At 36.4% G+C, this 12,213-nt stretch overlaps 1 protein-coding gene across 1 annotated transcript; it reads right to left on the bottom strand.

Moving 5' to 3' along the window:
- Positions 1-666: 666 nt before the first annotated feature.
- Positions 667-11,169, bottom strand: LOC128508392 (fucolectin-like). The gene is made up of 6 exons (XM_053479713.1): positions 11,121-11,169; positions 6,758-6,802; positions 6,260-6,542; positions 2,308-2,447; positions 2,138-2,232; positions 667-702 (listed from the first exon to the last, which is right to left on the bottom strand). Exons 1-6 carry the CDS (start codon positions 11,167-11,169, stop codon positions 667-669), a joined length of 648 nt encoding a protein of 215 aa, XP_053335688.1.
- Positions 11,170-12,213: the final 1,044 nt, after the last annotated feature.

Here is a 12,213-nt window from a genome sequence, read left to right as displayed (position 1 = left end):
CCTATTCATAACCTGCAGATGCGTCTAATCAGATGACGTCATCTGACCGAGGTTATATAAGCCAAAATTTGGTGTGATTGGTACACACATGCTTCACAACTGGCAACATGAAAAAGATATTCCCATAGCGTTTTTCACACAGCACCTCGTTCCCGCCTTTTCAGGGAACAGGGTTACAGCAAAGTAACCCAAGACGTTTCACTGTATATGGGTATTCTCATAATGATCTAATAGTTGCAAAACTCATGTCTACCACTCACCTATAAGCAGGTGTCTGAAAAGTCATTAAACTATTGTCATAAAACCTGAATAGGAGGTTGATAGAAGGAATAGTACTACCAACCTAATATAACCAACTCCATCTCACTGAAATGGGGGTGCGGGGTGGCTTTTCATGTTCATAGAGGTTAGGATTAAGTTCAAATAGGTATTTTTTTAGAAACTTAACTTTAATGTTTGCTAGCTTTTTTGTAACAGAATTAATTCAAAACACGTGTGCATTTTGCAAGTCACCTATTATCATCAACATTATTATTATTAATTTATTATTGTTTTTATTTTTATAAATAACAGTCGTATTAATATTTGTAACGTTCACATTACTTACTTTTTTTTAACTTATATAACATCTCAAGTTCCAGTTCTGGTATCCTTTGTCCACTTGATCTAAAATATCGATGACTGGAAATTGGCAGATTTTATCTATCAAAATGAAATACTATTATATATTGTACAATACTTTGGTATATACTGTACCATTCAATATATTTCATAATGTACTTTAAAAGTAAATATAATTATTGACTTCAGCTCATCTTATGCGATGTATTTCTGACTACATGAGTTCTGTACACTGTCAACTTGTTGAATGAACGTAATTAAATTATGGAAAGAATTTCCACCTGATTTAATGGCTTTCTTTCAACATTAAGCAATTTTGTTGGCCCAACTTAATGTTCTTAGGTTCAGTCAAATTAATTTTATTAGGTTCATTTAACTTATTTACTACAGCTGCGTCCAACATAATTTAATACTGTTAACATAAATGAATAGCGTTGGTACAACACATTTTTCAATTGTAAATTAAGTTGATCCAACTCAAGTAAATTTAAATTTCAAGCCGTGGTCAACAGAATTCTGTGAAGGAAGGAGGCATAAGACAAACGGTATAAGACAGAGATTTTTATTTTACACTAGCAGCAACTTACAAATGAAGTCTTAATTTGAAAAGATGTACAAAACATAAAACACCACAAATAAGTATTAATTATAGAAAAAAAATTAACACCAACAGAAAGTTTTGTACTTTATAACTGTACGTTATGACTTAAATATGACCGTTAGAGACGGTTGGTCAGGAAACTCCTAAAGTCAGATGCAGACAGGACACTTTTACTCACAAACCCCTGTGAAAAAATACAGAGATAGATTAAATTAAAATTTATGATACTTAATTTATCAAATGAACAATATTTATACTTTCTTCCTCTCGCTTCACAACTCATGAGAACAGACCGAAACCAGAACCGAACCGCAGATTAAGCACGCGCATATAACCGTCTGTATTTTAAGTGTGATTAAAAATACAAGAAATAGCTTAAACCAAAATAACGTGACTAAACATCGCTAAACAGAAGGTGACATTTATGTTCAGTATTTCGTTTCTATTTAGAAAGATGGAAATTAATTCCTGCTTACCTTTTCCACACGCCCGCCAAACGTTTGTCTTCTCAACACGCTGTGTTCTCTTCTCGCGATGTCTTCTTGCGATATTTCCGGTTTTGCTATTTCCGGTTTTCATAGTGACAAGATCTCTTTGGTTTATCTTAACATGATTAAATCTAATACATGTTAAGTTGTTGAATTTCATGTAAATACAACATAATTTATTCATGTTCATCTTGGAAACATGAAATTATTATGTACAAAACACATATTACATTTTAGTACATGTAACAGGTAGCCATGTTCATTTTTTTGAGTGTAGAAGGGAGACACCACTAAACAGACGATCAAACAGCAAAAAGACAAACAGCAACCCCACAAAGGGACTGCAATCAGTAATACATAATGAGTGTAGCTATAGGGTGTGTGCACCTAATAAACTGAAAATTATGGTATATTCTCTCAAATTCACACCTTTTGAAGAACGTTTGTCCCTAATGGTAGGGTTGATGAGATCCTCGCTCGTTTTAAACTTTAATTGCAAAAATATTTTTTTAATAACAGGAACTGAAAAATGTAAAAATGGTTGATAATTAGCAGGTATTGTGAAACTTATTTTCACTTAGAATAAAATTGTCTAACCTGGAACTCCATAAACTTCCACTTCACAAAGAGTAAGAAACTGAATAATATTGGGAATGACGATGTTCACATAACGACCCTTTAAATTGCAGGTGTAGGTAGCAGAAGCACCAGCAGGAATACTGGAAATGACAACACACCTGCGTAGAGAGAGAGAGAATAAAAAAGTATTTTTTTCTTATGAATATTAATATTTAATAAATAGCTCACAATCATAAAATGATATTAAATCACTATCTCCTTAAGACTTTCACAAGGCAGAAAAAAGCCCTTCCTAAATAAATCCATCTGTGTTTAATTTGATGTTGTGCCATTATTTATTCTAAGGAATAGGAAGATTTCTGACTGATTGAAGGAGAGATAAAAAATTAAGCATAATTATATGTGTCATGGACATGCCAGGCTCCCCCTCCAATTAATGCTCACAATTTCCTGAATTCTATTTCTAATCACACACACCTTAACCTCATTACCAACACAATACAAATACACCTCACTTCCCTTCACTCAGCGTCTGGTCTTCCCTACAGACAAGGACTCCATGATTCACCTTTCCTTAAGCAATCGTCCCACGCCGGGTGTCCTCACCGTCTCCCCAGCCTCTGTATTCTGCTACTGTCGCCCTAAACAAGATCACTGTCAAGTTCAGTTACCCAGTTCCTCTCGGGTGTGCAGATTTTCAGCAAGCTGAATGTCCAAAGCACAAACAATCACATCCAAATATGCGAGTGGAACGACGGCATTCATCACCCCAACAGGGCACTATGAATACCTCATCATGCCGTACGTATTGGTCAATGCCCCCTCCATATTCCAAGGTTATATAAATTAAGTGTTCCAGGATTGTCTGAATTGGTTCATGCTGGTATACATAGATGATATGTTCATCTACTCCCGGAAAGAGACAGAACATCACCTCCATGTAACCTAGGGTCTCTAAAGACTCAGAAAACACCAGCTGTTTCTAAAGGCAAAGAAATGTTCTTTCCATCAACCCTCCATACAATTTCTTGGCTACCACATTAACCCGCATGGTATCAAGATTTTCCAGATTTTTGGAATCCCAGAGGACATTGTTTCGGACAGGGGCCTCCAGTTGATGTCAAGGTTCTGAAAGACCTTCGTTTTACTCATGGGTGTGATTGTAAGCCTATTTTCTGGGTACCATCCTCAAGGATAACATGATAAGATCGAACGTGAAGTCCAGGAGATATCTCCAGTACCTTCTGTACGGTCATCAGTACTCCTGGAACCAGTTCATTGCCTGGGCTGCGTATGCACAAAACTCACTCCATCAACCCTCCACTGTACTAAGTTACCAACCTCCACTGTTTCCCTGTAACGGAAAACCGTCTAAAGTACTGGCGGTAGCACACAGGTTCCAGGAGAGTAAGACGGTTTAGGACTCAGCTCATTAACATCTAAAGAGAGCAGTTAGAAGCACTGTTCCCTCTAAGCTACGCGCATGCGCAATTGCTCACTGCTGACACAGTCTCTGCACACAAAAAAAATCCAACCGCGCAAAAAAAAAAAAAATTCAACCTGAATTGAAAACAAAATAAATACATAATTTATTTTTTGCTATTTTGCAATTTGAGTCAGTGAGTGATACAGTAGGTGACTGGCTGCTCCAGCCAATGATGTAATTCACATACGTATTTACGCAGTTAATAAACATTGACAGGCTATGACAGTGTCCTTATATGTCGCCACTGGTGTTTTAGGTAGCAAAGTGGTGTGGACAATGCTAAGTGCTGCTCATGATGACTCCGAATGGGCAGTGCACATCCCCTCTCTAAGCCAAAGTAGAAAAGAAATGCAATTCTTTTAAGATGAAATGGCTGTCAGAGTATGTGCAAACAGAGGAAAAAAACCGTGAAACTGGGTAAGATTTATTTCTTTTTTGAGCGAAAAAGGTCTGCTTTGCAAAACATTATACTCAGTGCAGGCCAGGGGTAGCTCAGTGGTTAAGGCATTGGACTACGGTTCAGAAGATCTCAGGTTCAAACCCCACAACCACCAAGTTGCCACTGTTGGGGCCCTCAACTGCTCAGATGTGTAATGAGATAAAAATGTAAGTCGCTGTGTATAAGAGTGTCTGCCATATGTGTAAATGTTACAAAGCCAAAATAGCAAGTGAGTTTTTTTGGGGAAAAGTGTGGACAGAATGAAAGCTGGACGACCTCAAGCGTCACATTCAGCACACAAGTCATTTGAAAGTGGTTGAAATTGTAAAAAGATGTAAGATGGGAATGGGGATCCCGTACTTTGTTGGGTGAGAGCGTCAAAGACCGAAAGAAGAGGAACGAGCTGTCACTTCTGTCAGAAGCGGTCAGAAATTCAGCCCAAATTTAAGTCCTCAATTAGACTTGTGCTCATCTAGTTTCATTTATTTACAATTTTCATTTAGGGATACTGATCAATAAATACTGTTACTAATTTATGAGCTTCTTACACTGAAAGTCAGACCTTTAAAGTAAAAATATTCAGTGTGTTTTCAAAATAGTTGACTTGGTTTGATTGTCAGTTCATGTTTTGCCATAGTTAAAATTAAATATTTATACTTCCAAAAGCATTAAAATACTACACAGGTCATGAACAAGAATTTTTTTTTTGTGTAAGTGGGCTAAAGCACTTAATGAAAAGTATTCCAACAGAAATGTGAATGCTGAAATTTGATTCTTTTAATAAACCATGTAAATTGGATAGATGCAATGCTGGTGTAATATTATCCAAGGGACCGCTCAGGGAGTTTGTGTGTTTGCTCAGACACATGAAAAATTAGAGGGAACATTTGTAAGAAGACAACGGAAACAAACACTCCTGCCTTCCAACTTGGACAAAAGGTTTGGCTCTTCACACGCTCGTGGATGACTCGACTCATCCATGGACTGGGAGGGATAAAGCTCTGAGAAGAGGAGCTGGGTCCCACGAGCAGACATCCTCAATCTAAACCTCCTCAGGGAATTCCATCAGCAACACCCACAGATGCCTGCTCCCAGGGGTAGAGATCGTCCACCCTGGCGACGTTTCCTGCGGCCCTCAGGACTTTAATCAAATACATCTGAACCTCATCACCAACAGAATACAAACACAGCTTACTTCCCTTCACTTAGCGCCTGGTTTCCCCTATGGACAAGGACTCCATGATTCACCTTTTCTTAAGCGATTGTCCAACGCTTATGAAAAGATGAATCATGATGCTCCTTTTCTCCCCGGCCTCCGTATTTTGCTACTATTTCTACTGTTCATGATTGTCTGTCCACCAGCTCCAGCATCATATCAGATAAGACTTGTTCAGTTCACTTTTTTTTACCCATATCTCATCCAAACAGTTTATATTAATTGTTAATAAAAGCACCCGTTCGGGTTTACTAAATACCGTAACAATATGGAGTTACTATAATACTTCAATGAGAGACATATTACCATATTAAAATGAGTGCAGTCATATGAACTAGTCATTTGTCCTGTAGCTAAAAGGTTTATTAGAGCTGCTGTTAAAAAAATATATATTTTTTTATAAAATATAATTAAAATTATATTTTATAACTATATTATCTGCTGTAGTGATGTATAAAGAAGTAGAGATTTGATGACTTACATGTCTGTATTGCACACATTCAGTGTTTTAAAATGTTCTTGCCAATCAGCTAATTGTGAAACAATGCTACATCATACTTCATACTTTATAATCATGTATAAATATATGTCAAAGTACAATATATGATAAATACTAAGCAATGTTGAATGAATGTTTTAAAGCTTTATTAAAAAAAAAAAAAGATTAGTTACCAAGGTAAAAAGAAACCTAGCACTTTTATGTTGATATTTTCATATGCTTATTTATTATATATTTTTCTTACATTATTAATTCTGCATTACTTACATTATGCATAAATATTTATATTATTTTATTTTTATATAATTGTTTGTTATAAAAAAAATTCACCTGGGGTTATTGTTGCCATTGTTGACTAGGGAGTTGCCAATGTAAATCTCAGCACCATTTATCCGTTCTGCACAGGCGTCACCTCTGTTAGTGACAATTACATGGCTAATATCATGCAATGCCAACAAATCCACTCTCCACCATGGGTTGAATTCCTTATTTGTGCATGCACATGAGTAAAAACCTAAGTTAGATTCTATGTTGCCATCAATAGCCAAGTTAGCGGGAAAATAGTTTAGATATATAGAAGATTGTGTTGCAATTCCTCCTAAAGCCACATTGACTAGAGGAAAGAAGATAACATATTTATATAGATAAATTTGATTTACAAATAGGAATAGCAATTGTGCATAACTGTGAACATTCACAATTAAAAATATGTGCTAATACAACTTTACAACATTTTACACACACACACACACACACACACACACACACACACACACACACACACACACACACACACACATGTATTTATCTATTCCACTATAGTGTTACCTTCCTGAAGGGTCAGTGTCCATTGCATTGGGAAAATACATAGCCCTGTGCAAAAATACAAAATATCATTTATTCATCTGATTATGTGCCTGTTTAGAGAAAGATGTTATGTACAAAAAAAGTGTATACTTTTTTATCAATATGAAAGGTTATTTTAAATGGATCATTTTCAAGACACTCTGTTTAAAATCATAAAGTACCAGAGCTTATATTGCCATTAGATATTTTAGGATACCTTTATTATCTTTAACCAAGTAGAACATAATTCCTTAAAAATCAGGAAAGGAAAATATCTACATTAAAAAGCACTCAGTTTTATTAAGGCATCAAGCACAGTTTAAATATATTTCTTACCTTGCAAAAAGTCAGAAAGTCAGCTCTTTGAACCTCTCACACTTTGAGCTGTCAACTTGGTGTTTTAGTACAAGATAATGCAAAATATTTAAAAGACAAATGTGCTTTGCATCTCACAAACACAGAAGTTTGACTATTATGACAGTTTATAGCAGTTTTTTAAAAGCTATTCACAAAGCATCAAAGCTTCCATTTAGGTTTTTTTTTACATACAGAAGTGCATAACATGCAGGTTTTATCTATCATGACAACTGCTTCATTAATCCATATATATCTAATTCATGTAAACTGTTGTACAAATGTTTTTTTACAAAAGCAAATGCAAATATGTCACAGAAAAACCTTATGTGATGAATCATCCAACATTCGTTTCTGTTGCTGAAACACAATGATAATAATAGTACAAAATATTCATAACACAAAATGTGTAGATAATTTTCATATGCCTCATGACATTTTAGACAGCATGCAATTAAAGGATTGTTTCAAATATTGTAACACTGTGTGAAGTGTCCTAAATCCAATGGCTTTTCTTTAGTATTTTTTTAGGAAAAATTGTATTTTGCATGGAATTTGCATACGGCTGTCCAAAGCCCCATACTTGCTTTTGTATAATGTTTTGGGAAAAGGTACTAACCTCATACAGGGGACATCGGCACAGTTCATAAAATAATGTGAATACAGAGAGCTTCAATTAGTATTCACAACAAACATCAAAAGCGTTAACAATATAATCTCATTGATGATTGAATGATTAATGCCAAATAAGATAGTTTAAAGATTTGTAGGAGCTGATCTTGTATATTCACACACACCCAGGTGAGAAAAAGCAGACAGAAAGATTATTTTAACAAAAAATAATTTACTCCTGTAATTTAAAGGAAAGCATCGTTCAACATAAAATCATAGAACCAAATAAAATATATAAGGTAGAACCAAATTAGGTGCACAGTAGCATTAACCTTCTTTCTGTCAAGAGTCCAGGCTGCTAATGCTTGTCTGGGGAGTTGTTTTCTTGTAATTATGTAATGTAATCACATCATGATGAATCATAGTAATTGATCTGAAAACAAAGGGCATTCTACCCAGTATTTGTAATGTATTCTAAATAATGTGGCTGGCAAACGAATATACAGAAGCAAGTAAAACTAGACACTCCTGGCACTTTGTGTAATGGAAATTCTATGCAAAATATTACAATAGAACCCTATGTGTGTTTCTAGTGTAGGGTTAACATAATAAAGACAACGAATGGCTGCCGCATTCTCCACCAATAAATGTAAACATTTTAATGTGGGCACAATGCCCATCGCATTCTTCACCCTTAATATGTATTGTTCAGCTCTGGGTCTGAGTTGTATCGAATCTTCAATGATTCGGGTTAATTTAAATAACTGAAACAAAATTTATAATGAACACTTTATCAACTACCCATCCAGCGTTTAGCCCATCCGCAATATTTAAAAAGCCCTAATGAATAGATGAACCAAACATAGATCCGAAATAAGCCAGACAGGTAAAACGCGGGCAGTTTTTTTTTCGCTGCTGAGCAAACGCTGCTCATGGAGTTGTATGAGGAATACTCAGACACAATAAATAAAAAAGGGAACACCGTTGCTATAAATAAAGCCAGGGAAAAGGCTTGGCAAAAGATTGCGGACAGACTTAATGCGTAAGTTATGTAAACGTTACAAGTGTATCATGGTTAAAGTGGTTAATGTTTCACACTACTGCGCTTGCTGGTTCAATCCCTGTGGCTAACGTGGACCCTTCTGTGTTGAGTTTACATGTCCATCTTATATTATAATGTTCTTTATTATTTGATCTCTGTAAATACTTTAAATTGAACCTGTATGAAATGTTTTGCACAAATAAGCATATTATAAAAATATCTGATTTAAGCCTACTTGTAACCACGTAAGTGTAATATAACTAGATTGTTAATAAGAGCTTTACTGATGTGTGTGTGAACTCTACTGACCCAGTAGCCTTACCCTGGTCTTACATATTAATCCTTTACTATTACATCTCAATAGAAGCAATCTAAGTGGACAACGAAGAACCTGGCAGCAAGTAAAAACTAAATATAAAAATATCTTTCATAATGGTAAGTAGCTTATAAAGAAATTGCAATGTGATCTCAATAGTAGATTAAAAATGTATAAATGTAACTGTAGCTGCCAAGAAAAAGAGGCAGGCAACTGCTACTGGTGGGGGGCCTCCACCTGAAGACCTCACACCAGCAGAGGAGCTGGCAGCTGAGCCTTAATCGAGGTCGGCCTCAGGTGGAGGGAATAAGGGGGTGGGGTATTAAAAGAGATTACCCCCTCAGGTGTTCGGAAGAAATATGTACAAGGTATTGTCCACTACTTTCCCTCCGGGTGTCAGTCTCTTAGTTGTGATAATTGATAAGTGACGGTATGCCCATTTATGCAGTAAGAGGAGATGATGTAATTCTGCTTGATCCCCCAGCTACATTCGTGCAAGACACCCCTGACCCATGTGTAAGTTAGTCATGGTTTTGGTTTACAGGCTATTCAGTCATGCTATCTTCTCTTGCTTTAACAGATTTAGTTTTTCCCATTTTGCAGTTTGATGGCCCCAGTACATCCAGGACTGTTGATGAAGAGACCGAGTCTGCAGACACTGATCTTCTGGAGGTAAGCCCTAATGTGAAATGGTTTGCATATGTGTGCAATCTGAAGAACTGTTTTATTAACAGTAAACCTTGTTGCAGGATGTGCCCACACCACCGTCCCTGTCAGCAAAGAGTGAAGTAAGCAACTACCCATTAATACCAGCAACTTGCCGTCTTTGTGACGCATTATCTTTGTCACAGGATGTACGAGCCATTTACAAGCAGAAGCTGCTCCTGTTGATTGAAAGAGAAAAGCTAGATATAGAATACAAAATGCTTCTCATACAGAAAATGAAGTTGGAGATCAAGAAACTACAGACTGAGGTAAGTATACATTGTAACAATGCAATAGTCCATGGTTCAAACTGGGTTTTTAATTTTCCGTTGTCTTTCTCTCCACAGCTCCAAGCAAAGGATGATTAACATGTATGTTCTGAATGTGTCCAATTAGGAGTAATTGGACAGCTTCAGAACAGCGACGGCAGGAGGCAGAGTTGTGAAACGGCACCACCAGCTGGTGATTTAATACACGGACATATTTTTGCACCTTAAATAAAGTATTTCAACTTGTTTAAATTATTATTATTATTATTATTATTTTATTTATTGGGAAAGTGTATTTTACATGAAAAGATGTTATGTTAAAGATTAAAAAAAAGTTACTAATTAGACCATCTCTAGTTCTGAAATGCCATCTGTTCTGGACAATGTGAATAAAGGAAATAGTGTCCATTTTGAGCATGTGTTTTATTTATCCACCACTACATGAGCTGGGGGTTGGGGCTCAATGGTCACTAGTGGCTTTACATAAAATAACTATCCCTGTAAAGGTCCCTTACAGTCCGTCCAATCTTTCCTCAAGAGCTGGTATGTCTTCCCACTGCACCGCCACCAACACTGTGGGCAGTTTCTCCCGGTGTATGGTTGCTATATTGTGTAGCACAGCACAGGCACCCACAATGTTGCATGCTCGGTCCGGCCTTACTCTAAGGCCCTTCAGGCACTGGAATCTGCAAGGGTTGAAGCAGTGAGAGCTGTTAACCTTAACTTGCCCTGCAATACGAATTTCGAACCTGGATTTTAATTGGCCGAAGGTAATTTCTATCCGTGCCCTTGTTTTCGAGTCGGCATTGTTAAATTGCCTTTCTGCCTCAGTATAAGGTTCTGGGTAAGGGATTAGGAGGTATGGCATGCAGGCATAACCCCTGTCCCCAAGCAGGACTCCATTAAACTCTCCTGCAAAAAAAGGTATCAATTACATATGTTGTGACACTCCTATAGTTCAAGACCCCCCCCCCCCCCATATATTATATTGGGGGGGAGGGGGGGGTCTTCATATATATGAAGACTTATAAAGTTATGTGTGCCTACTGACTGTTACAACTATTTCTCTTTTTAAATTATAATCACTAGTTTCCATGAAAAATGCTTGTGAAGTAAAAACCCTTGCTTGAAATGTTCTCTTGCCTTCTGCAAACCTCTGTGCCAGTGAGGATGCTCGAAAGCAGACCTGACACTATAAATCCTGGCAGTGGAATCTGTTATTAATGAGCTGGCCCCTGGAGGCAAATTCTCAATGCACAATGTTGTAAGTATCGAAAAGGATGATTTGCTCAGTTTCACTTTCTTTTGTTCTAACTTGATGAAACGCTGTGGTTGATGAAATTGAAGACGCACATGGTCAGAATAGCACCAGCTACACAGCATCCAAAGTACACAAGAAGTCATACAGTAAATAGTCAAAACAGTAAAATATTTTATACCACACAATTTTTCACCCGAGTCATTCCCTAAGCAGAGTTAGAGCACAGGACCAGTAAATCAGCAAGAACTACCTTCATTTTTGCTCCCACATGCTCAATATTCTAGCCACATTGAAAATGATGAATTGAAAATCGTATGAAAATGAGACAAACACAAAAAACTAATTTGTGAGCTCAAATAAAGAAAATAGACAAGAAAAAATAATAGATGATGAATATAAAATTTTTCCTTCCTTCCATTTATCATTACTAACCTGGATAGAAAAAACCCAACAAATCATTCAACAATTGCTTTCTTTTAACATTTGTCAGCCATTGAGTATCGGAATATTATAGTCCTCGAGTAAGCAAATGGTGAAAATCTCCCAAAGGTTACTTTTTCATCCACATACTCAAATAAATTACTTATTTCACATAGGTGAGATGGCTGTAATGGTGAATAATATTCACACAACACATACTTTTGGGTAAAAGTTTTAAGACAAATGAAATTCAATGGTTAAATTAATGACAATCTAGATAATCTGAATAATTAGCTACTTTATGCTATCAAATGCTATTAAACAATCAATATTTAGTAGTCCTTTATTTTTCAAAACCTGCTGTATAGAGGGTATACAGTCAAGATGTTTGCAGTGTTTTTGCTTGTGTTACTTGCTCAATCCTTGCGTGCTTAAATGCTTCCTGAAAATCAGGTACAG

Source organism: Clarias gariepinus, chromosome 20, assembly GCF_024256425.1.
Source record: "Clarias gariepinus isolate MV-2021 ecotype Netherlands chromosome 20, CGAR_prim_01v2, whole genome shotgun sequence".
NCBI lineage: Eukaryota > Metazoa > Chordata > Actinopteri > Siluriformes > Clariidae > Clarias > Clarias gariepinus.
Note: the sequence above shows the minus strand (reverse complement) of the source record. Positions and strands in the feature narration are given on the sequence as shown.

Excerpts from the sequence above, each read along its gene's own strand:
- LOC128508392 (XM_053479713.1), bottom strand. The coding sequence starts at position 11,169 with ATGGAAACTAGTGATTATAATTTAAAAAGAGAAATAGTTGTAACAGTC. Across the intron at positions 2,448-6,259 it reads AATGGCAACAATAACCCCAG|GTGTGTTGTCATTTCCAGTA; the intron begins GTGAATTTTTTT and ends CTCTCTACGCAG. Across the intron at positions 703-2,137 it reads ACAAACGTTCTTCAAAAGGT|ATAAAATCTGCCAATTTCCA; the intron begins GTGAATTTGAGA and ends TCATTTTGATAG.